The following is a 26,740-nucleotide window of genomic DNA, read 5'->3' as shown; positions in this document are numbered from 1 at the left end:
CGTACGTCGTTGATAGGTTCGACATAGCAGCGCGCCTTCTTGTTCATCAATGAAATGACGTTGCGGCTCGTTGATTGGTCGATGCGTTCGGAGTCGTCCAATCGGCAGCTTGCGAGCCATTGTCGATTTTCGTCCCGCGTCCCTCGGCGATTCAAGTTTGGGACAGAGCCGCGTTTCATTTCGTTTCATTCGGAGGTGCGCTGAGTGTGGAGCACACGCTCCATAGCTTCTATCATTTTCGTATCATTTCGTTCGCGTTGTACATGATACATGTATGAACAGAGTATGATAATATAGGAAGAATAATATCGAGTGCAAGTGTCCATTATTTTTACACGTTCCATCCATCCAGCATCGTCGTCATTCATCTCTCGTCTTGTCTCAGTGAAGAAGTTTTGATGTTGTTTGTGTTGCCCTAGGAGCGGCGGTACCAGTGCTGATGTGTGATTTGTTTATTTTCCGCGCGTTTTCGTTCGTTTCTCGCCGTTGTCATTGATTGCGCGAGTTTAATAACAGTTTAATTGAATTAAATAACAACAACAAACAAAACAAATATGCCGACAACAGCTGATTGCTGCGATTACGACTTCGTGTCGAAGGACTGGCTCAGGGGGGAGCTCCGTGGTGGTGACTCCAGGAGGCTGGTGGTCTTGGATTGCAGGAGCAGCAACGAGTTCACGGAGAGTCATATCCGCGACGCCGTCAACTTCTCTATACCCTCGATCATGCTGAGACGCCTGGCCACTGGCAAGATAGACCTCTCCTCCACGATCAAATGCAGACAGCTGAAGACCAAGATCTGCAGCACCTACAAGGAGAACCTGTTCATCCTTTACAACGACCTCTGCCGCGTCCAGCAGCACCTCTCCGACTCCGTCCTCGGGGTGCTCCTCAAGAGGCTCAGCCAAGATGGATGCCGCGTCGTTTGTCTCGAAGGTTAGACCGCTGCAACTTCATTCGTATTTTCCTTTCCTATTCATCAACAACAATAACAAAAACAACAACATAAGAATGCATCAACACACTTCGATCCTGAACATCAAAAACAACAACAAACGAATGGGCAGCAATCTCGATAAAAATGACTATCTACAAACCGATCAGATATTTTATTTAACAGATAACCGAATTACTCAATTTCCAATACAGTTTATCGAGATTCATAATTACGATAAGCCCGAGTTGCGTACTTTGCAAATCTCATTCATTTCATCGTGATTCACTCAAACTCAAGGCTACCGTGTCTCTCTCACACACACACTCTCCGTCTCTCCCTCCATTCGTCAAAGCAAAGCACATTTTTCATTCATTCATCTACACTTATATTTTCCCTCCCTCTAACGTAAATCCATTCTTTCAGCTTTCTATTTAGATATTTTCATAAAATATTATTTGATTTAACGAAATTTATGACTGTCTGGGAAAACGAGATCTAATTTTAAATTTTGTTTGGGAATCCGCATTTAGCAGTCTCTCCGTTACAAATATACAAGAGAGCGCCTCGCACACACATTATAATTTCAATGTTGCCATGAGCGGCTGCAAACCGGAAGTCGAAAAGCGGATGAGGCAACTTCCTGCTGTTCAAATGCGGCCCGCTTTTCTTTTACTACAAATTTATTGCGTTCTTCTTTCAGTATTCGATTGCTTCGACAAAAAATATGCGTTGAAAGTTGCGTTGCATTGCATCTCTGAGTCATGCGATTTATGGGCGCGCGATCCGGTGGCAGAAAGTTGGCTTACATTCGCCATGTTGTCGCTGCCGTTGTTACATTTCGGATTATTCACTATTCCGAATATATTGTTTCTCTTCCGAGAGGGTCTTCGAACCTTCGGGCCGGGCCGTTCGCCTTGCCAAAAAAAAAAAACAAACAATGTTATATGAATCATTTGGTTTCAGGAGAATTTCAATTATGACCGAATCATTTATATCACGTCCAACGCTTTCAAAGAGTCATACGGGTCACGCTGCATCATGAGTCTCCTACCAATTATCTTTAATGAACAAACTTCATTGATTGGTCTCGAATCTAATTGCTGCTTGCATATCACAATTCTATTAATTGCTTTGTTGAATTTAACGATTACTTCAAATTATACTTTGATAAAAAAAAAGTTTTAATTGCGTTCAAACAAATTGATGAACACTATTTTTTCTTTTAATTGTGAATTTCAATAATCGATGTTTCACTATTCAATTTCTTAGATAATCATTTTTCACACAAATTTCTAATCAATTCCGTATAATCAACGTGGATTAGAACACGAAGACTCGAAACTTTTGCGATGCATTTGAACGATGACTCTCAATAATCAATGTGAAACCTGATTTTGTTTTATTGTTCGATCGTGCTGAATGTGGCGCGTTTATTGCGTAACAATAATGTTATTATACCGGATATTTTTGAAGACTACGTAAATTCTATCAATTTGTAGCTTCTTTTGCTGATAACTCTTAGTCGAAATCACACTTGACTCTTTGAACTGAGACGTTGTTCGGGTCGTCCTCGGACAGAGGGGGCCTTTAATCCGGAAAGAAGATGTGTATCTTGCGTAATCCGGCCGGGTTTCCATAAGCTCGGGCACACGGTGTAACGACCTCATCCGCTAAAATTTCTATGAAACAATTCCTCTGCACATCCTGCATTCGTTTAATATTCGCGTACGTGATTTCCGCTTTCGCCCTTCCGAGAAGTCATGTTTATATGTAAATGTACGCGCCGCATATAATAACAATTGAAGCAATTATATTCGGCGTTTTTGTCGACGTTCCCGTCGTGTGCGGTTCGCTCCTCCGTATCGCATAATAAACTGTCGATACGGATGATCATTGGACGATCGTCGTTGCATTATGCAACTGTGGAATTGGATTGACTAGAATATGTAATATAATAAATAACGTTTTCTGGAAGATAAAACATTTGCCTGTGGGCGAAATGGACTTTAAGAAATCATTGAATATAGTAGGATCAGTATCATCTTCAGAAAAGATTTCAGGTATCCGTGTGAGAATCTATAGAAAACCGAATTCTAACATGATTTTATTTAGAACAAAATTCTCGGCAGTTAACGCGAATCACTCGCTTCCCAGAAACCCGTTTATTTACGGAATGATTTCTAAAAGCCAAAGAAGCCAAATGAATAGTCAAGTCCCGAAGGGTCTCTCTCTTCTTTCTTTTGTCGAGTGCTTGACTCGACCGTTGTTGCAGGTAATCGCGTCCACTCAAAGAAGATAATAAAAGCACCCCCTCGAAATGTTATTTATTATATTATGACCACTCTTGAAAATGTGTGAATTCGCTCCTTTGTATTCTTCTGCGAAACATCTTTTCTTTTTCGGTCGTATCAATTGGTGTAACTGACACTCCAGGCATTGAATGTCATTTTTTTGTTCACCTAATTAAAGTGTACGAAGGGAATGGTTGGAGCAAATGCACCGCATACTTGTCTATAAGTGTATACATATTTCGGTTTATACTATGTAGGTAGAAAAGCCGAGGGCAACTGGAGGTGATTCGGTTTTCTTGGAAAGGCAACTCATGTTCTCTTTTGCACGCACCAGCACTATGCTCCGTATATCTTTCCTTCTCTACATGATGTTAAAATATCCAAATTAACGTTTGAGTAATCGATGAATGGAAAGGATGTTTAATGCTGCGAAACGCGTGAGTGTGTTTTTGATGTATGCAATTTGATTGGAAGCGTCCTTTCTGTTTGTGTGAGTGCGTGTGAGTACGTACATGTGAGTGTGTTTGGGCAGAGAATTGATGCGTGGGTTTTACGTGGAATGGACGGAGAAGCCTCCCACGCATTCCTGCGAACAAGAACAAGATGGAAACCGAAAAAGAAGAGAAGAAGAAAAAAATAAATAAATAAAATGACTCTCCGTCTCGATCCTTCCTTTTTCTCGTTTCGCTTGTTCTTCACTACTTGTTTCTTTCCAGTTTTATACGCGGCCCACGCAGACAAACTGTTTCGGTATCAATGAGAAAGGGACTTGTAGAAAGAGAGAGAGAATGGGGCAAACACGAAGTAATAATAATAATGATCAAGAAGTGGGCGAGAAGAAATATATATATATATACCTCAGGAGGGCAAGCTAAATTGAATGGGAATGAGGCACGAGGAATTCGAAATATGTCCCACACATTCACCTTCGCTTCGCTTTTCTTTCCCTTCTTCTGCTCCATCATCATCATCAGCTCTCTATCGCCTAATAACAGCCTTCCCACGCAACCCGTAACCTGTTCAATTAAACTCAAACCAATTTATTACAGCGGGCACACGAAGGGAAGGACAAACAAACAAAAACGAAAATAATTATCTACAATCCAAAATTTGCTTTTACTCGAAAGCACTTCGCATTTCAATTTACGGTGGATTTACGATGAGACGCTTCTAATTGTTAATTAAATCTATAAATAACGATTTTTGTGAGCAAAGTCAGTTGCATTGCTTTGCTGTGCGTGTACGGCTTCATTTATCTCTTGCACTTCCTGCATTCGGAGTTCAAATAACTCCTGCCGTTTCCGGCGCAGCTCCGAAACCGTAACAAACTATGTGCGTTCCTTTATTTATTTTTCTCATCTTCTTCGAATTTTTACTTTACTAAATTCAACATCGATTTGTTCTTTGTTCGAATCAACGAAAAAAAGTAAAAAATACGTAGAGCTGAAAAATAGAAGGGGTGCGTTCACTGATGGACGGAAGGGCAGGCACACAGCCACAGGTACTTACCCTAATAAATGATGGTTTGGTCCGTATCCTAGCAACTGCCTGCAGGCAGGAGAGAAAGTAGGTCTTGCCGTGTGTGCCCTGCCCGGTCGTCCCCTGCCCTATCCTATCTGATCCTTTGCCTCCAATATGAAACGCATTCATTGCATCATCGCATTTGAATAATATTTTATTTTTTTTAATTAGTTTTTTTTTAAATTAATTGTATTCTTGTATTACAGATGGTTTCAGCAGATTTAAGGATGCGTTTCCGGAATGGTGTGTTAGCTGTAACGACCTTCCGGATGGCGGAGGCGGAGTGCAATCCGGCCACAGTGGTACAATGGAATCACTCCCGCTGATGGGTCTTTGCTCGTTGAGGATAACGGCCGTTCCGCACCATCCAAGACATCCTCACAGGAGTTGCGACAGCCTCTCCTCGGCAGCTAACAGTTCTACAGACAGTTCCGATACTGACGATAGGTGCGACAGTTCATTGGGTTTCGAGGAAGATCGCGAATTCCCAGTTGAAATTCTGCCCTACCTTTACCTAGGGAACGCTGCGAATAGCTGTGACCGCGACTCCCTGGCCAGGCACAACATACAGGTTTGTCAGGCGACGACCCATCGATTTTACCATTATTTATACTTTATATCCTTGCAGTACGTCTTGAACGTGACGCCGGACCTGCCCAACGTCTTCGAGGAACATATTACGTACATGAAGATACCGATCACAGATCACTGTTCCCAAGATTTGGCCTACTATTTCCCGCAGGCCATCGAATTCATAGGTATGTGATCGTGTACATATTGCACAACTTGAACTATATAGCCCGATTATTTGAGTTAATAGTTTATCTCTCAGTATCAACATGGATTTCTAAAGAATTGGTCAACATGAAAAGCATTCTGACTTTAGCCAGAATTTTGATAGAGTTTTTCGATAATTATGAACAAGTCGAAATTATATAGAATTGCTTTTAAAACTATGATGATTCAATGATATTAATTGTTGCTCACTGATGTGACAAATGATGAACAATATGAAAATATTATGTAATTTTACTGTTAAACGATAACAGAGGAGAGTTGCGTATTATTAAATATCATACAAATTGTTGCTAATATTACTATTACACTTGTCACTGATGATTAATATGAAGATATTACAATTTTTACAAGTAACTTATCTAAAAAGAGTGATGATTGTGTTAAGAGAAAACACAAAAATAATGATGCAATAATTAAAACATAGTTTGTATCTTAGTTGTATATTGTTAGCGATAAAGTAAAAATGAGGCCGCGTTGGGGAAGCGAGCAAGTAATTGCAATCTAATGCAAGTAATGCAATTCATTGATAGATATGAGAACAAGCTGACTAATGAATCGATAAGTACTTGTGTAATGAAGTTCTCTTCCTATCGATTGCACCACGGGTTTCTCGACCTTTAAATAGTATCATTATAATTGCGTTTGTGCGGGGGCGGCGAAACACGAAAATCGATTCAAAGTTTCTCGAGCGCGTGGGCGTACGTTGCGGAGAAGAAGGCCGTCCGTCGCGTTGTTGTTTCCCATAAAACGGGAAAAACAACAAGAGCAAAAAAGGAGAGACGGAAAAAAGGAGATCAAGCATATATATATATAAATTGTTTGCAAGGTGGTGGCTCCATTCCGTAACCCTGCGCTCCTTTTCCCCCGCACTCAACGGAGGTTGGCCTCCCACGCCGAATTCGAGCAGCGACAGCAGCTGGGGTCGTGCGGAGGCGCGCGCGTTGTCTGCGACCACCCCCGTACATTCACTCATCTATCGTTTCATTCACGACACATGAATGGGGGGTGGGTTCAGTCAGCCGCCCCCGCACTCATTCGCCCTTAATCTAGGTCAACACACGGTTTCATTCACCGCCCGGATTCACCCTCGCTCGATAACTGCCACTAATGCTTTTCTTTGTTTGCAGATGAGGCGCGAAACAACCAGAAGGGCGTACTCGTTCATTGCCTAGCTGGGATAAGCAGATCGGTCACGATCACCGTGGCCTACCTAATGAAGAAATGCTCGCTGACCATGAACGACGCTTTCAGCATCGTCAAGTCGCGCAAGTCCAACATCGCACCCAACTTCCATTTCATGCATCAGCTCTTCGACTTCGAGAAGGAACTGAAGCTGGACGAAGGAGGCGGCGGCACCGTTCCTGCCCCTCTCCGCGGTCCCATCAAATGCGACAACTGCGGGCTATTCGACGCCGCCTGCAAATGCCGACAGCACTCGGACTTCCTGAACTCGATGGCCCGGTTCGGAGTCAGCCCCGACTCCGGCATCGAGTTCGATCGGTGGGCTTCCAGCAGCAGTACTCCGGCCGAATGAGACCGCTTGGGGAGATCGCAGTGGCATTTCTGAACGGATCCTTGTCATCTCCCCAATCGAAAATACTAACGGCAAAACGGGAACTTGCCAGGAAGAGAGTTTATTGTTGAAACGCATTTAACATTTGTTATTATCCGTATTTATATTTGTAACAAAATATGCACAAATCAAGTTTTATTGAATCCATTTGATAAATTTGAGTTTATGTTGTGCGTTCATTATCCGCGTTTGTTTTTTTTACATTGATTTTTCTACGTATTTAATTAATAATCTTTTCGAAGCCAGTATTATTATCGTTATTATCACACCTACTGTATTATTCTACATATTTTCGTTTCGTTTTTAAGTGTCCATCTACATTTATCGTAGACGTCGTTATTCCGTATTCTTTCTTCCCATGCTAAATTAGCGTAGGGTCGCACCTAGCAACTAATCCTGAGCAATAAAAAGTATATATCTAGGGTGGTTTATTTTCTCGCCTCGAAAGGAATATTCTAAAAGGACGAAGGCGGCAGCGGCGGTCGTAGTAGCATTGAAAAGAAGACTGTTTTTTTTATTATCGTTGACGATTATATTCGTTTCGTTTCCATTGAATGTTTTTTTTTCTAAATTAAATTTTGGGTACGCGCGCTACAGCAATTAATTGATAACCATATTTGTAATGTATATTAATAATAACAACAACAAAACGCACAAAATTTGTTGTAAAGATCGTTTGCCATTTTATAAATTCATAAAAGTATATATACAACATGCATGATGAGTAGACGAAATACAATTAGCGCGTCTACATATAAATTAAGCGGAGAGAGATAACGTAATGAATTCAAATAGTAAGATTTTTCATTTTTGTTGTATTTTTTTTTGTACTGTGCCATATTAATGTTGTTAGCTGTATATTGTGTAACTTATTTAGGGTCTAAGTAATAATACTTCTTGCCATCTTTAATGAAATCGAAAAACGGAAAAGCAGCAGCAAATTTCTGAACAATCTGATATATATGAATTACTAATATTCACTGCGTTATTTCCGTTACAAGCAGCGTGCGTTGATCGATTCCAATTTCGCTTCAAATATTTCTTTTTAAAATCATTTTCTTTATAATAGTTGTAAGTTTTCTTTTTGTAATATCTGTGTATTTTGTACATATAAAAAAAAACCTTTTATATATATATATATTCTTCATCGACGGGGAAGTTGTTAACACTATTTGTACTAATATCACGTTAGCTTAATTATATTACTCTATATATGTATAAACAAACAAAAAACGTCTGGAAAGAGAAAAAAAATTGTTATCCGCTGATGATATATATTTATGTATGTTGTCTTAATTTCTATGTCACATATTTTTCGTGTATCTATATATATATACCGATTACTTGATGATCCTTTTCACCTAAGGGCATACATTTTTTTTTTCAAATAAAATAATGTTCATATTTTCAAATCCTCGTTTATTTATTCATTATTACCCATTTTATTATAGACTCGACACCTAGTGAATCAACGAAACGAACACACAGTTCTACAAAAGAGGAAATAACAGGGTTTATTTTTCATTGAATAAGCTTAGAAGCAAGCACATTTACTCTTAATATACACTTAATAGATTCCACATTTAGAATAATATAATAATAATCGATTACACATCGCACATACGAACTTTAAGCTAAAATAATATCTTCTCATGTTTTTTTTTGTTTTGTTTGACAAAATTAACGAATCTGATGGATATGGATTTACTATACAGAATAAAGCGAATTACGTAAAAAATATAAAATAAGATTAAAATTAATATATAATTATATTATGTATATATAACAAATAATAATATGTTTGTGTTATTTGAGAAAATGTGGACTACGGTTTCACCTATATTGAAGATAGTTCAACATCTTGTTTCGTATAATCCGCTCCTGCCGATGTACCTGACCCATTTGATGACATCGTGATCAGAGTAATTGATTTTGGGCTCGAACACCTTCAGGTAACGCACTTTGAAGCCGGACGGAGCGAACGGCACTTCGAAGTTCATAGAAATCGGCGGTCTCGTCCACTTCTTCTTTGTGTCCGTCTCTAGAAGCTCGATCTCAGCCGAAAGTTGGGTCTCTTTCATACCGGCCAACCGTTTGATTCTTAAGAGAAAAAAACATTAGTTAATGAATATTGTTTAGGAGGAATCATGAAATACTCACTTCCAAACTATTGCGTTTTCGGAGGCCTTGTATTTGGCCTTACCCTTCAAGCAGATCAATTGAACGCCGGACGTGTTGAGAGGAGTCGGAATCTTCACCTCGATCTTCTGACCCAGCAGCGACGGCTTGAAGTTGCTCTTCAACACTACCTTAACTTCCATTTTGGTCCTTCCTACTTCGCGCACCAATGGAATTACGCGGAATGGTAACGATATATCTTTGGTGGTGCGGTATCTAATAATAATTACAACAGTCAACACTTTGCTATCGTCGTCAAATACTGTTAAACAAACCTCATAAGTTCGAATTCGCCGTCGGGCGGGATGAAACTAATGGAATGTTCTGTCTCGAATTTACTGAGCTTCACGCATTGATGGAATTGGCAGTCATCAATGACGACTACAGGTTTTCCAGATCTGGTGGCTTCCGTCTCCGCAGCTCCGCCCAAACCGCTCTTTCCTTTCGCCTCCATCACGATCTTATCGTTGATACCGAACTTGCATTCAGGCATTCCAGACAGATAACTCTTCATGATGACCTTACCAGCAACGTGTGCCGACAATACTTGACCTATATATACAAAAAACATAAATCCATTTACCATAATTAACCAAATTCGTTCAATTTTCTTACCTTGCGGAGACATCAGCAAGTTTACGTATTCAAGAACATCCAAGAACAGTTCGTTACGTCTATACTTGATGCCCTCACGCCTCCATCCAATCTGCCCAGTGACCTGTGACGTAATCTGAGCTTGCTCCTCTTTTGTAGCAGATTTAATACCTTGCTGCGTGATGAACGTTTTCAGAACGCCAGTATCAGAATTTTGCGGATAACCAAAATCCAATATTTCTAAAAACAATTATATTAATACATATAAATATTTCAGTTACAAAATATACAAACCATCAAGCAACTCATAAATAAGAACAAAATTATTTTTGATGTTCTCTTCAGATATCTTTCCAAAGTAAGATTGCATTACTTCAATGATCTTCAGGAGGAATTCGAAGACCATGGCAGCATTAACATTTTGTTTGGTGACTGCAGCCAACCAGATATTAGCGCGCTATTGGATAAGGCAATGATATTAAACTGTCTTAATACATCTTACAATATATTTACCTTTATGTGAAAGAATGAGGTGCGAGCGATATTGGTCACAGGTGAACGAACCTGCTGCCTAGCGTGAATCACATTCACCCTGAATGCATCCACCGCATTTCTACCAATATCATCCCTGTACACCCGAGAGATGAGCACCTCCCCTTTATGGTTGTACACGAACAAACCGCCAATCATTTTGGCTGCCCAAAAACACAAGATCAATCTGCAAATAAACAATATTATTAATCAAGTACTTATTTTTTTTTTAGATAAGATGACATCTTCTACAAGGCTATATAAGTCATTATTACATGAAAGCAACAATAATTCATATGCTGTATAATCAGCTGAATGGGATCAGGAAGTTGAGTATGATTACGCTTGAATTAAGTTAATCACGGCCATAATAATGATGAGATTTGTTGGCAAAGTTTTATTGATTCTTCTTGAGAGGCGTATATTGGAATTCGAAACCAATTTTATGGGAACTCCTCCAATCAGGTAGCTCTTTTAGTAATGGATAGTGAATAGGGGATACTTACGTTTCAAAAAAATGCCAGCTATTTCATTGAAAACAATTATTTAACAATCCTTTTAGATTCCAGTTAGATCTTTTCTGACAATTTACTTGTCAGCAAAAGCCGACATATTCAATTCCCCACCAGTTCCTCGATCAACCCACTTTTTTCACTGGTACCAACATAAATCTAATCAAAGTCAATTCAAACTAATTAACATACGAAATAATTGTTCTAAAAACGAGTTAAAGTATTACAAATACCTCTTGTACCTTAATTAGACTATAATGTTTAAATGGTTGCCTAATTGTGAAGTTAGACTAACTGTTCTGAAAAATAGACAACAGGATCTTTATTTAAAAAAGCAACAGATGTCGCTACTATAGCATATTGAACATTAATTTGGAAGATTTTTCAAAATTTGGAGACTTATCCAAAGAAGCATTTAGTGGTAGATAAATAGAAGATTGGGGTAATTAAGACCGAAAGTAACTTTCACCTAGGCTTTATTCGTTTCAACCATAAAATATAGTAGTAAGTAGGTAGTTAATAGATATGTACATACATAATATTTTATACATTCTTAGTAAATATCTTACAGGAAGATTAATTCATATTACTGATGATAGATAATACGCGACTCGAATATATACTGAAAATACATGTTTACTTCATAGACAAAAACAAAACAATATATATAGAGGGTTCCAAAAAGATTTCGCATATCCTTGTTCTCTTCTCGTCTTGTCCTTAGTGTCGCTTCTTCAACGTTAATAATTAACAGAAAAAATAAAAAATAATAAGCACCACAAATATCATGACCGCTTTTTCAGGTTTCAGGGCAGGTGAATCCATCAGTTTAAAAAAAAATAATAATGTAAACTACACGAAAAAAAAAAATAAATAAATACTCATCTTCAACATAACATTGTCGTAGTACCGCCACATCTCAAACTAATACTCTATAGTAAACTCATCAATAAAGAATAATTAATCACAGCTGCTAAACATATTTCACAGTAAACATCGTTCGCGACAAATACAGGCACAACGAGAGCCATTCTTTCATTTTGGCCTACAATCATTTGTATTATTTGGTATGTGTTTCTCTTACATGTATAACATAATATACAATGAACGGACAGGAGGAAAATCAAACATAAAAGTAAAAATGAAATGCTTTCGTTCGTTCTCGGATATCTGTCGAATCAGTGCACTAATTATATATTACGCGAAAATAATATAGAACAGTGCACAAATAAACAAAAAATAAATATTGTTCGAGGTTAAAAACCGACTAAATGCATTGGCAATATTTGAAAAGTTTCCAAAACCACAATACCAGAAAATTTGTGCAAACATCGACGGTTCATGAAAATTTTACAAATATCAGAATGATTTGGCAGTTTGTATAATATATAATAGAGTAATTTCTTTTTTTAAATAAAACGCATCGAACGAAGACGAAAGCAAAAAAAAACAAATGCCACCGTATGGCAGTTAACGAGAATTTTGGTACTAGTGTGTGTTAAGTTCATTTATCTAATATATATAAAGTTATATATATATAGTTTTATATAGTCTAGTTACGTTTCGCTTGTATATTATTAGATAGGATGGATTTTCGTTATCTTACTTTTCTATCCACCCAAAGTTAATGTGGGATGTGTTTTTTTTAGAACAGGCCACCTTTGCGGCCGAATAGCATTGAACTAAGTGTACCCAAAGAGCTGCTGGGTTCAGCTGCAACCGGTTTCTTATTGGCCACGGTTCCCAAATCTGGACGTGTTTGACCACCTCCACCTTGCTGTCTACGCTGTTTTCTGGCGTTCAGTTGTTCCAAACGTTTCTTCAGTGAATCCGTTCCAGGTTTTCCGGGAATTCCCATGGGTTCTTCTACAAAAATAAAAGAAAATAATTATTAGACTGTACGATGATTAAGTGATAATCATCACTTACCAGGAATCACGCTCTTTTCTCTCCTCTTCGAGGTAGCACCGGTTGTTTTAGAGGCTAGATTCTCCGTGCTGTGGCTAGGAAGGAGGCAGGTCAATTGTGCCATGGGACTGGTAAGGGCTGGTCTATGGTACATCCCCGCCGACAACGACAAAGCACCAGGTGATGAGCTCATCAAATTCGATATACCCATGCGCTCGATTCTACCAATCAATTGCTGCAACAAGATTTTATAATCAGTATTGTTATAACTAAAAAAACATCATGAGTTATGTAAATAGTAACCGTAACCATACGAAACTACATATTCAATATTTATTTCAATTGATAAAATTCCAGTGATACAATTGAAATATCCGTCATTTGTATAAGCGTAACCTCAATAGCATAGCGATTTTTATCTTGAGATAAGGAGCCTTGCAAAATGTTTTGCAATTAAATATATATTGATATACATAAAAATTAAACAATAATATCGGTGTAGACAATCACAAAGTGTAAATAAATAAAAAAGGAATGGTTAGTATTTATTTGTTAATAACGGGTTAACATTTGTCTAAGTGTTTTTTTATTGCATCTTTCTATCTAACTCTCATAATCTCTCAAATTCAATTATTAATTGAAATCCTCGTGTACGCGGCAATTGCTTTCTCATAATCAATTCGCATTGTAATCTGTAAAGAATAGTGTGGAACGCTGATGTTAGTGGTGTGAAGAAAACATGTCTGTGCAAGTTATCAGAATCATAATAGGATTGTGTGAATAAGGATTATCATGCTGGGATAATCAGATTCATCCTGGTTGTAATTACTCTCTCAGAGTAATCTTATTAATTTGTTTTATTAGTAGTGATCAAATATAAATAATTATTAAATTAGTATTCGAAATTAATTTGGACAATAATCTTATCAAGATCAATTAACGAAGATGTAGTATAGTAATTCGGTTTCAGTCAGCATAACGTTATCTTTATCTGGAATACTTACACCCTTATCAGAAGAGCTGCCGCTCTTTTGGCGTTTTGATATTCTCGGCTCTCGCGGGATCTTCTTGCGAGCACCGCCTCCGATGGTCTGCTGCACGAATTCGGGCATCGAGCTCAGAATCATCTGGGGAATACTGAAGATGTTGGGTTCTGGGGAATTGCTTCGCGATCGGTCCGGAGATCCGAGTGGACTGTTGCACGGGGTGGCGGTTGGTGTGAAGCTGTTGACACCGCACGGCGTGTTTACAGCCGAAGGGGTTACTGCTTTTATACCTGAATAACGAAAGAACAATATTGAAGTGCTGGATGGTATGTGCAGGTATCAGTACCAAGGACGTACCTCTTTCATTAAGCATCTTTGCCAATCCGTAGGTGGTGGAGAAGGTGGAGCAAGAGTTTCGGCGCGAAAGCATCCTAGGTGTTTGCGGTGGAGAGTTTTGAACGCTAGAACACACCGAGGCAACTCGACTACCGACGTTGCTCGGAGTCATAATTGTTCCGTCATCAGGGTGCATCACAGTGCTGTTGGTTAAGGTGTAAATAGGGGCGGACGAATCGAACATCTTGCCGGGGTTGGAATATTCTTCGTCTTCTTCTGTAGAATGATAAAATACTTTAAAGAAATTCAATTAATAAAAAAATGAACAATAAAGTACCTAAATCACTAAGACCATAAGTTTCCAACCCCATATCTTCAAGTTCCTTGCCGCCTTTGATCTTAACACCAGGCCTCTCTTCCAGTAGGCCACCAAATGTAGGCTGCGCCAATTGCGACCAGTGATGCAATGTCTGTGAGCCCTCCATAGGTTTAACAATCTGCAGCTTCTCCGGCAACCTCCACTGTTGGTACGCCATCGATCCAGTGGACATCAAACTATCCGGGGTGCGGCATCCAAAAGGCACATATGATTCACCCTCGTAACTAACGAGAAATTTTATTCTTTTGCTCCACTATTACTAACAAGCAGTATTTGATAAGAAAACTCTTATTACACTCACCCTCCGTAGGTAGGACCATGTTGCAGATTGGCTCTCCTAGCCAATACTTCCGACGGGGTCAACCGTTTCAATGCGGCCTCTAAATCTGCTGCACCCGGAACTCCAGGAATACCTTTCTGCGGAGGCGCTGGGTAGCCGTCTTCCGAATCAGTGTTCAGACTCGACTCAGAATCCGATTGACTGGTAGAGTCTATGCTCGGATAACCTAAGCTGCTGCTGCTGTAGATGGATCCAGAAGATCTTCGCATATCCGCGTAACCGCTCTGCGGACGAACGCTCATTCTTGGTCCGGTGGTGCTCAATCCGGAACTGCTCACGTAACCACCAAGACCAGAAGAGGCCAAACTGCCCATGCTATCAGCACTGTTTAAGGAACTTTGCGATGCGCAACGAACAGTTTCAAAAACCTTCTTGTATTGCGGCCTGTAATTAATTCGTTAATCAATTGTTGTTTAGCTAACTGCCAGTAAACATACACTTGATCGTTGTTGGAAATACCGCTGTCCGTGCTGAGTTCTGAATGCAAGGACATCTCCAGTTCGCTCTGAAGACTGTCGTAAACTCCTTGGGTATGTCCACCTAGTGATGGGAACATCGAGCTCCTGGCCACTGGCATTTGTTTCTTACGTAGCTTCCTCAGCTGTTCTTGTGTGTCGCGCAGCAGACCTTCGAGCTCGTAATACCTCAGCTTGTATTCACTTAATTCTACTGCCAAACTATTTTGATTCTCTTCTGTGATTTGTAGTTTAACACAGAGCTCCTCGATCTCAGCTGCATACTGTGAATGGATCATTAATATAGAGATTCATAATTTCCTCATAGAGTTACACTCACTTTGCCTCCCATGACTTCAGATTCTACTAGTTTAGACTTCAACGTCAAGATCTCCTCGTGCTGCAGCCGGCACTCTTCCCTGGTCCTGTCCAATTCATCCTCGAGCAACATCATCGACGATCGCGAACAAGCTGTGAAAATGTAGAAACTTTGCTCTTATTATGTTCGTAAAAATGAATATTGATGATAAGAGCGGACGACGCGATAAGGAGCGTAGTCTATTTATAGATATTCCCGATGCGATCCGATCCTTACCTAATTGACCGGTGATGTCTTTTAGCAAGTCCGCCTCGTGCGCCTCCACCTCGTCCGTGTCCCTGACGAGTTTAAAGAATTCATTCTTCAACGTCTTGTTCTCATCTTCCAAACAGGCTGCAGCAAAACGAATCAAAACAAAATTAATAAACACCAACCACTTGAAATACAATTATAATAATTACATATGCGCTTCTGCATGAGGTCCAGATTTATGTCACCCGTATAGTGGCCGATGGTGGACTCATCCATGTCATTGGTGAGGACCTGAATGAGTTCCGTTTTCTTAAAGATCTCATGGCTGAGCTGTGTGATCTTCTCATTGGCGCTCTTCAAATCAGTTTCCAATGCCGTCACCGACTCCGTGAGTTTGTTGTTGGTTTGCAAAAGTTCTTTGCCAATCCGGGCCGTTAATTCCAAATCTTTTTCTTTCTGCAAACAAAATACATCGAAACAATTTAGCATCGCTTTAAAATGCTCAAAATATTTTCAAATTATTACCTCTTCCAGAAGCCTACTGACTGCTTCTATATCATCGTAGGTCTTGCTCATTTGGCTCACACGATCGCTACATAAGACTGCGAAAAATAAAAACAAAAAATCCTTTTTGAAACCCTCTATATAATTATTTTTGTTTTTTTTTTGTCAAAGAAACATTATTTCCCCTTTCACTATCGTTTGAGCATCTTGGTGCGAAACCGACGACTGCCAAACTCCGCGCCGATCACGTATCGATATAAATATTGTCCTCGCACGCAATCCTTGATTAGATAACGAGAAAAATACCCAACAACGCACAACAATACAAGATGCTTCAAACGATAACAAGTAATGTGATAGCTTAAAAATACAAGGAAAATTATGATTCACTTACGAAAATAGTTAAGGGTTTCCCGAATTTGGTCCGGGGATAGTTTCAAATCCAATTCGTCCACCTGCAATGCCGGCGAAGGGATGAACCAATCCTGATTTTCGTACCCTGCAATAATAAACAATACATGAATTACAAAAACATTAATGCAGCAAGCAACAACAGTTGGAAACTTTTCAAATTCGACATGTATATAATTCAATTTTTGCGTTAAATCGCTGTTGTATAACAAATTTGGCATTCAACCGCAAAAAAACCTCACAAGCACCAGTCACGTCTAAAAATAAACGAGAAAATATATTGAATATGATTTTTTTTCCTCTCCTGAAACACCTCGCTTGATTTACGATCATCCACATAGATAGAATATGAAAAGATCTGTTCATTTTTTTAGTTACAAAATGTCTTCTCCTTTTTGTTGTAACTCGATTTAAAAATACATCGGAACAATGTCCAAACGATAAATGGATCAATTAATTGTTATTATTATATATATTTTTATAATTGAATTGTGTTTTTGTTTTTTTACACTATATCAAGGTTTGTTTTGCGTGGCGTAAAACTAGGTAATCCATCGAAATTATTATTATCTTTACAAACGGAATAAATAAACACTTGAAGTTACTTTGTTCCGTGCTAATGTATTTATTAGCATCAACTTGTTGTTCTATTGCTGTGGTGAGCGCGAAGTATATTGAAGTACTGGAGAAAGAATCCCGCTACAGAGGGTTATGCCATCTCTCTTCTATTGGTTGCTAGGAAAATTGCAGAGCCTTTAAATAATAGACGCCGATGTGAAACGAACCAATGGAGCAGTCTCTCAGCAATTTAACGAGCGATGTGTCTTTAATAGATAATTCATAGGTATGGAATTCAGTATTATGGGAAGAGAGAGAAAGATGCAGAGAAAAGTATCAGCTATTAACCTGTGCCCCATGGTTTGTCAGATCCATACCCGGATTTTAAGCATGTATCTATGCAATCTGCAGATCTTTGTTCTGATAAAACGACACTTGGATTGTTCCTAGATTTCGCGGCATGCTGCTGCAAATGGACTGATAACTTATCACGTTGATGGCGAGAAGACCTCTCAGTACGCCGGCAACGTATTCGCATTCCGAGAGTGTAAAATACTTAATAGAGCGAATTGTCTATGAATAAACTATTCTTATACACATGTAGGTGAAGCGGCGCTATGGCCGAAGGGCACCCTCGACATTCACCTTCTGCAATGTAAGTCCAACAACAAACTGAGACCCACCTTGTAAAAACCTCTCCGGTGAATGCAAAACTGGATACATTTATTTCTTCAACGAGCGACACTCTTTTTACCACCTTTTCTTTGGGACATCGGAAACATTCACCGCTCCGTTGAGCGGTTAGAGATAAACCCGACGAGCGGATCTCTTCTTCCAATTAGAAATCCGCGATTTATAGCGGATTCAAATAACAATGATCGGGGAGCACAGGAAGAATTGTAATTGCTGTACTTTATATCTTGCAGGAAATGAGGAAAGGAATTATTAAGTGCACGACCCTCCACCGTCCAGCACAATGGATGGGAACGTTCCCATGGATCCAGCTGAAGTGGAAACAGCGGGAAAATTACGCGCAGATCAAATAACTCGATGATGTACTTATCAACAATCAAAAGGTGGGTCACACTAAAAATGAAGAAAGTGAAACTTGTATTTCACTTTCGCTCTGTCGTATTAATGACTAGATTCGCGACTTCATTTAAATCTCGTTCGCCTTGAAATCATTATGACAATCTATTCAAATTGAAGATTATCACTGTTAAGCTTCTTGAACTTGCACTAAAAGTGTACGGGGAATCTCACTAACGTTAATTTGAAGAATGAGTGTATTTCCGGTGGATTCTTTGATTTCAAATGCCCTCATTGTAAGTGACTCAAAAAACGATGATAGAAAAGTATATTTTGTAATAGAATTAGCTTTTTTTCGAAAAATAGTTTATTTAAAAATATTCAATTGAGATCAACAAATAATGTATTCCCCTTCACCATTCTGATATTTACAAACAAATCATTTTTCGTGCCAGATCTGTAACCTTCATTATCTTTGAATATAATTCCTCAAGAAAATCATTGAAAGTATGCGGAAAAGGTGAGGCGAGAGGTCTTAGGTGTACCAGATGCCGAAGAACGTAGAAACCGTCAGAAACACAGTTTCTATGGCTATTTTAAGACTGTGGAATTATAATTCTAGAGAATCTCATTAATTGGATTTTTGTTGATGAACCAACAGAGTGGTATGAAGTAGAAGACAGCTGTGATTTTTCGCATAAAAAAAATGGTAATATGTTTCGAGGATGGTAAATGTACTGGCCTGTCACTATTAAACAAGAGTTATCGATGTAGAGAAAGTAAAGATGCGAGTTTGTTGGTCTTAAATTTAAAAACTTTGATGTTAAAATCAATTTAAATTAAACAAAAGTAACAGGTATTTTCTACCAATTGTTACAAATAATTTAAAAAAAAAACGATACAAATTTATTGAACTGTATAGACATAAAAAATATTACTTCCCTTAGTTTTACTATCTAATTAGGAGATTCAAATGTACGAGTATAATGATAAGATGATCAACTCATGTTTACAAGTCAATTTTACAGTTTATTAACATATGTGAAACGTGTCAAGCCAATATGATTTTTTTTCGTTTATAAGAAACAAATTTGACTTGAGATGGACAACACTGCAAATGCAAGAATGATTTAAGACTTACCTCCGAACTTTGTGAGCGTGTCTGCTCTCAACTTGTACCGCGGTATCTGCTCCTCCAAAAGGCTGATGATCTCCACTTCCGGAATCGACTCGCCACTGCACAACTCTGCCGAAAAAATAAATGAAAAAGTAACAATTAATACAGACACTTCACGGACGGTCGACTCGATAATTAGTGAAAATAAATAATCGTGGAATGGAGAGCGTTTCGAACGAAAATAACAAAATATTAATTTGAATAGAAAAAAGAAAACGTGCGATCATCGAAATTCATTGCGGAAATAGGAACGAGAGGGATGAAAATAGATTGGACCGGTTATCACAACTAGGAATGGATTGAGTCACCACCACGCATTGGCCCCGATGCAACAAATTGCATCATCCTACACCTCCGAAAATACATGACCCCAATGGATAAATATTTATCATAAACACAATATCTCTGTCCATCTTATTGCAGCTTAACAATAATACTTGAATTTTCGTCCATAAATCGGCGAGGTTATCCATTACAATACAAATGCGTTAGAACTTTCCCAAATTTTTTTTTCCAAGAAAACCAACATTATATTGTCTGTAGCTGTACTACGACCCATAGGTTAAGAAACGCTGGACTAGAAGTTTGTTAAATCCAATTTTTTATGTATTTTTTTCCAAAACGATTTCTAATCAAATACCAAAACTAGACTAAAGATCGTGTCTTATCATGTAAGCTATTAACACTCCCAATGTGCTTTATTTTCGGTTAGCTTTCCAAAATCGAAATAGCACGCTCCTTTCTTCTTCGCATCGAGTACGAAATATATCTTTGCCTATAATAAAGCCGCACGCAAATTTACTAATCTATTTTTACTCGTCCACACGTATTTTAGCTCCCTTACGTAAGTCGCTCACAAACACAGACATTACACGATAGTCGTGTCCGTGTGTATGTGCGAGTGTACGTACTGTATCTGCATAATAAACATCCATTCACGTGATTCAAAAGTGAGCCAAAAAGACCTCGCACACTGCACCACACCACGACCTCCTCCTTTATTTTTATATACAACCTATCCCAATGCACCTGCACTTCACGAATCCTGCCTGCTTCGTTACCTTTTAATAATGGCATTCCATGCAGAAGTCGTCGACGCGCACTTTGTTGACACTAAGCTTAGAGGAATCGATTTTTTTTCGAAATCGCCACAAAAGCAGCACAAGTTGTTGCGGTGCTTTTGCTGATTGGGAAAGGTGACCGCCGAAGCCGCTGTAGTTGATATGCGCTTTCGTATGAAATCCACCCACTACTTCAAACAACTCGCAAACTCAATTAGCACAATATTTTATTTGCTCTTCCCGTTAGGTGTTGCTAGCGCAGCACGAATTAAAACTCAAATTTATTCAATTTGAACGAATAAAATTGATTCGATTTTAATAGTTAATTGAAACACGTAACTACAAACAATTAATTTTAAGTGTACCAGCTTTGTAATTTCCATTCACTGCACTGTAGAAGCAATTGCGTCTCATCGAAATCACATAACATTAGCTTTGATGAATTATCTTTAGAACGCTAATTGTTAAACTCGACACAAATACATCCAAATATTAACTCGGAATGATCGAATTTCAACACTAGTCTTTGTTTACTTCATCCGATAGAGGAGAACAAAATGAAAAACATTCATTAAAGCTATGACCGAAGCTTACTACAATTACAATTCCAGCAGATAACGAGAGATATATAATTTTTGTAAAAAAAAAAATAAGTTGGCGACATTCAAACAATGTACTTGCACACGATACAAGGTAAAATCTCGTAAACCTTCATTAAAAAATCACATGCTTCTCGAACTTTGGACGGCGCACTGTGATTCATGCTCCACGGAATTTTGGAAGACGAAGAACTGGTTGATGGCATCAACACTCACCAGCTGATTCAGATGCAAGGCAGCCGCCCTTTAAATCCATCGATTACGAAACACGCAAGAACTGGTCGAGGCGATGCGTTTAACTGCATTTCGACCTTAGAAACGCTCAGTAGGAACGGTAATGTTAAACAACGTCGAGTGAGAGACAGAAAACTAATGGAGACAAACTCGAAAAGCAGTTTTGGTAGAACAAAACAGTGTTTTGAAAACTTAAAAAAAATCGTTAATGACCTTTACTCGTGCGCACCTATGCAAAATCGTATTTCCAATGATAATCTTATCGGAGCCGCATTGTATTTTTTTTTCATTATTTAATTTATTTTTAGTGAGAAACAATAATTAATCTAATTCGATATATTGACAATCGGCGATAGTGCACGAGGAAACAACTCGAAAATACACCTTAATTAACCGTCAACAATGAGGCGAACTCAAAAGACTTTCAAAGTAAAAGTTTTGTAGTGAATTAAAACGAAAACGCGTTCGAAAAATTTCTACTAACAAAAAAAAATATATATATAATAATGTGAATTTCTTCCCAGGCTAATTTAGTTTCGAAAATAATAAAGAAGTATCGAAATATTGAGGAAATTTGAATGAAATGTTTGTTTATTATTTCAAACTTATATAATCGTAATTTTTTTTAAAAACCTATTTGATGGTAGTCGTAAATTGAAGGTCGTTTTGTAAACGGAATATATAATAAAGAAACGAAATCTCTGAACTTTTTTTTGCGCAAGGTTAATAATAGATAAGTTAAGAATAATATTTGTAAATTGTTTAGTGCATCTGCAATTCAAATTTGAATGTTAACCAGACGATTATAAACGTTAGACAACTATAAACAATTGGGCTAATAGAAACAGATAGAAGTGATGTCATCGCGAATGATTCAACGCTATCAACGGATACGAGATTATTTATTTACTACAGTACAAAATTAATAAACTATTCAACACGAGACGTTCGCTTTAGTTTATAGGCAACCAACATCACATTCGTTATCTGATTGCAGCTAATTAAATGAAAATTGCAGGGATAAAATGAGTTTCAATATAAAATAAGATGAATTGTGAATTTGTCCTAAATAATTTGAAATTGGGGCGAGTCTGATCTGATTGCGAACTTATCGCAAAAAATAATGATAAGTTCAATTGTATCCAAATGTACTCAACGGAAAGTTTCCAAAACGAAACCAAAATATAATAATTGACTGCTATTCTTCGAAGAAGTATACATAAACAGTTCATTAACATGACGTATGTATTCATTACTCATACGCTTGCAACGACCTCGCAATTTGTTTAATGGATTTAAGCTAGTTAATGAATTCGATTCGCGTGTATTTTGATGTGTACCATTGTTCCAGTTGTTGAGAAGTTGATTCTGCTTTTCCCAATCTTTGATGTTAACGGATCGGCCGGCTCGCACCCTAGGCCGTTTCTCCCCCGAAGACGATGCCATCCCCGACACTGAATTCAACACTTCCAAGCATGGTAACGACACATCGAGCTTTTATTAGATACGACGACTACGAGCAAATGAAGTACTGATTTCGACCAGCAAAAAAAAACGAAGTAGAAGACGACGCGCGCGTTCACACAAGAACTAACTTAACAGTATTTTGGATTGCTTCTGCAGGAGGCGTCGCGACGCTTCAGGAATAACTGCGGCGCGCTCGATTCGCCGGATTCACGCTCTCCCTTTTCACCGTCCACACAAATATATATATCTTCCTCTTCTCCCGCTTCATTCTGATGCCATTGGAGATCGTCCAAAAAAGTAAAATATATTATTCGGAAATAATCTCAAACTTTCCATTCATCGGAGACACAAAAAGGTGTAACGCACAACAAACTGCTCCAACTAAAGTTCACCGGGTATCATCTAATTGGATGTCAGACGATGGTCTCTTATCTCTTATTTTCCTGCAATCTTGTTCTTGTACTACAGTCGCCAATAGCACGTGCGTTTCCCATTAAATCCAGAGGTTCATGGACCAAGGTTATAAATACTCGTCTCCACCGATTTAGAAGAGACGTCGCATCCGGAATCTTGAGCTGGATTTTCCGGAAAGAAGAAACAATTTCTTCAACTATTTTCGTTGATGACTCGCCGAACTCTAATTATAATGTGCACTCTACTACTCTCTTTCCTTTTTTCGTCCGATGTTGATTACGTGCTCGATGGTAACGGTTCCTCCAACCGAAAACTCAACTATGTCCGGCGGTGGGAAAACGGTATGCCTCCTCACCTGGATTCATAATTGAACTGAACACTTTCGAATTAGAAGTCGCGGTTACGTAACATCAGCTGAGGGGGTAGAAATACCCGCGTCGGATCGATGGCGGACGAACGTTTTTGTATATGCTTGCCGCTCGAGAGACGATATTGTTATGCGATTCCACTGTCCGTAGAGCGAATTTGGCTACAAGTCCAGAAAGGAATTGGGTTAAAGATCGAACAACAACTGGGGCGTGCTCTGCTGTTTGTTGCCTTTTCCGTGCCACGGATCCACCATTATAATTAGCTTCAACTCTCGATAACTTGAAATGTTCTTATTCAATACAATAAGTAAACTAGATTGGTCACCCTCGCCTTGAAAATCACAATAATTTTCTACTTTCATCATTAATCTTGTTTGCATGCAAATTGGTCAAGAAAGTCGAGTAACTTGTTAATGCAGACTTGTTTCTAATTTGCACCAGCAATAAAAATAACAATATTATAATCAACATTACTTTCACAACGAAACGTTTCCCTAATAAACTAGTTATTTCAGTTTTAAATATCAATAATATATTAATTGCATAGACTGGCATTATTGATTCTGTTTAAAATATTCGAAAAGCAGTTCATTCAAGTTTACCCCTCGTTTAAAAATAAGTTTTATTTACTTTTCAGCAGATGCTTCGAAACGTACTTAAAGCGGATTTTACTTTTGCGTAACAAAAGACAAAGTGAATATACAAACACCAATTACGCAACTCGATCTTTTATTTCTTTTTAGGTCCTATTGAATTCTTATTTATGTTGTTTTAATTCTTCCGAGCAACGATTCAGAAGAAAATTTAAATTAAAATTCCCACCGTCCAAGGACGACAAATGTTCCATTTCGTCAGAGTTCTATTTAAAACCACCATAGTACTGTCGGCTAGAGTGCACAGCGAGTGCGAATTATATACATTTGGTCTACGGGTTACGCAAACCCGAAACAATTACAATTTGTATCAAACAAAAATTCAGTTACGGAAGAAGTTACAAACTTCTATTTTAGTCTGGTCGTTTCATTTAATTGTGTAAGAGTAAAATGCTCAATGAAATGCAATAACAAACATAAGCTTATTTACGAAATCGAAAATAATCCAAGCATATTAGCTATTAAATATTTGAAACCATCTTTTTTTTGACATTTTGACACGAAAATTTGCGAGTTACGTAATGAATCGTTGCCGTACATTTTTCCATCTGCAAAACTGTATTTAACGATTTTAAGAAATGTCAAAGAGTATATTTTAATTTGAAAAAATGTACTTATTTGATTGATGATAATCTATACATTATTTCTAAGCGCGATGAATCAATGTAAATGATCTCTTATCACTGTTTCTATTTGTATTATTATCGAATTTTATTCCGCAACAATTTTCAGCATTTGTCATGTGTGTTTTCCAGTACAATATTGAAAAAAAACAATAATGAGATGAGGAGAGATATTATTGGATAAGGATTGAGATTGCATATGGTATGAAAATTCTTATATAGATTAATGATATTAAGATTATGTGACTGACCTGTGATTGTCTCCTTATTTACGGTGGAGATCCTGGTTGTGGCCAATGGGAGGTCAGAGAGTGCGCGGCTGGCGCCACTCGCCTCCTCCTGGGCTGCCAGTTTGACCGGAAACTATGTTCAACAATCCTGCAACAAGGAAACAGCACGAGATTAATTCGCTGACACAGAACAATTTCATCTTAATCTCTTGATAATCTAATCACAAAACACACGAAAAGCAAAACAGTTTAATGTTTCTCAAACACACTGCAATTTACCAAAAGAAAAATACTGCCTCCGCAGGTCTGCCTTCCTCCAGCTAAATTGTCAGAATTGTTGCGCACCAATGGCTCGTCTAAGTTACTTGCAAGTCGGCCGCGAATCCGTACCGAAAAACTCTCATTTGAAATCGCCCGTTAATTGGATGTTGCGAAAGGTGCGTTTATGCAGCGTAGATCACGTAGTCAAAAAAAATAATATAAATCTGAATACAACAAACACAATACTTCTCTCCGCACAGTCGAAATGCATACGTTACAGTGATAAAAACCCGCGAGATAGCATTATTAAAAAGGCTTGGTTATCTACAGAATCGTAATCGTAGATAGGAACGAACCCTCCGCATCATTTTTCGTGTACTAACAACGTGAAGCGTGTCATCAGATTTGTTCTTCGCTCCAGCCTCACAATTAACACCGTCCACCTAAATCAATAGTGTGTGGGAACTTTCTGTTTGTTCGAGCATCGACTCTTCAGTAAACACACAACAGGTAATGCAATGTTATGAAATAATGCGTTTTACAGACTGATGCACTACCTGCTTATTACCAGTTTTTTTGGTAAATTCCCGAAAATTTTTGTTGCTTTATCACAATAATCAAAACTGATACGGATCGGTCCGCATCTATACTGCTACTTTCGATTAAAACACAACGTTCCTGCGGAATGTATTACTACGGTATCACTAATAACTGAAAAGAACAACAGCTTTTAGCATCAATTATATAAACTCAATTCACATTGATGGGCTAAAATAATATCACAAGGTTTCACGAATTCCTACGCTAGGGCAAAAGCACACGCTCGAAGGAAATAAGTTAATAAAGCTCTCTTTTTTTTCGATGCCGATGTAGACATTAAAAACTAAAAATAAATTCTTTATTAAAAAGAAAAGAAAATAAATAAAAATAAACAATAATTACCAAATAATAATAATTCTCCCCGAATAGTGGGAGCGACGTGGAATTATTTTGTGATTATTTTTTGGGAAGCACGACTGTTCACATCAACGGACGGACTAACCATAACATATACCATACCTTAAAAGCACATTATTCAATTATATTAGTTTTATTAGCAGTAATTTCATAAAATGCCAGTAATTTCCTTGGAACGCCAGAAATATTTAAAATACCACCGTATTGTAAACTTTTCAGGTGGAAACAAATTAATAGCATTTATTGCAACCGCCTTCAGTTAGTTAACGACATTTTTTTTTATA

The 26,740-nt window shown here is 38.1% G+C and overlaps 3 protein-coding genes across 8 annotated transcripts; 1 reads left to right on the top strand and 2 right to left on the bottom strand.

Annotated features, from left to right (window-relative positions):
• The first annotated feature begins 150 nt into the window (after positions 1 to 150).
• LOC108559161 (dual specificity protein phosphatase Mpk3-like) lies at positions 151 to 7,685 on the top strand. The gene is made up of 4 exons (XM_017916327.1): positions 151 to 936; positions 4,956 to 5,320; positions 5,378 to 5,507; positions 6,675 to 7,685. The coding sequence occupies exons 1-4, from the start codon at positions 555 to 557 to the stop codon at positions 7,079 to 7,081; spliced, it is 1,284 nt and encodes a 427-aa protein (XP_017771816.1). The 5' UTR covers positions 151 to 554; the 3' UTR covers positions 7,082 to 7,685.
• Positions 7,686 to 8,518: 833 nt separating this feature from the next.
• LOC108559160 (AP-2 complex subunit mu) lies at positions 8,519 to 11,132 on the bottom strand. The gene is made up of 7 exons (XM_017916326.1): positions 10,930 to 11,132; positions 10,406 to 10,610; positions 10,187 to 10,349; positions 9,914 to 10,132; positions 9,574 to 9,850; positions 9,281 to 9,514; positions 8,519 to 9,220 (listed from the first exon to the last, which is right to left on the bottom strand). The coding sequence occupies exons 2-7, from the start codon at positions 10,580 to 10,582 to the stop codon at positions 8,974 to 8,976; spliced, it is 1,317 nt and encodes a 438-aa protein (XP_017771815.1). The 5' UTR covers positions 10,583 to 10,610; positions 10,930 to 11,132; the 3' UTR covers positions 8,519 to 8,973.
• A 515-nt stretch (positions 11,133 to 11,647) lies between these two features.
• Positions 11,648 to 25,365, bottom strand: LOC108559145 (trafficking kinesin-binding protein milt). 6 transcript variants are annotated; one of them, XM_017916300.1, is made up of 14 exons: positions 25,260 to 25,365; positions 19,554 to 19,658; positions 16,809 to 16,913; positions 16,436 to 16,512; positions 16,120 to 16,366; positions 15,935 to 16,051; positions 15,680 to 15,810; positions 15,322 to 15,623; positions 14,846 to 15,268; positions 14,503 to 14,768; positions 14,187 to 14,441; positions 13,848 to 14,119; positions 12,865 to 13,078; positions 11,648 to 12,801 (listed from the first exon to the last, which is right to left on the bottom strand). In XM_017916300.1, exons 4-14 carry the CDS (start codon positions 16,484 to 16,486, stop codon positions 12,581 to 12,583), a joined length of 2,499 nt encoding a protein of 832 aa, XP_017771789.1. In that variant the 5' UTR covers positions 16,487 to 16,512; positions 16,809 to 16,913; positions 19,554 to 19,658; positions 25,260 to 25,365; the 3' UTR covers positions 11,648 to 12,580. The 6 variants fall into 6 exon arrangements, with proteins under 6 accessions (XP_017771789.1, XP_017771786.1, XP_017771784.1 ...); XM_017916297.1 differs by lacking the exon at positions 25,260 to 25,365 and adding an exon at positions 22,824 to 23,010 and having other exon boundaries at positions 14,503 to 14,720; XM_017916295.1 differs by lacking the exon at positions 25,260 to 25,365 and adding an exon at positions 22,824 to 23,009.
• Positions 25,366 to 26,740: the final 1,375 nt, after the last annotated feature.

The sequence above is a fragment of the Nicrophorus vespilloides genome, unplaced genomic scaffold, assembly GCF_001412225.1.
Source record: "Nicrophorus vespilloides isolate i.1.1-1 unplaced genomic scaffold, Nicve_v1.0, whole genome shotgun sequence".
Lineage (NCBI taxonomy): Eukaryota > Metazoa > Arthropoda > Insecta > Coleoptera > Silphidae > Nicrophorus > Nicrophorus vespilloides.
This window is presented reverse-complemented; position numbering and strand designations above follow the sequence as displayed.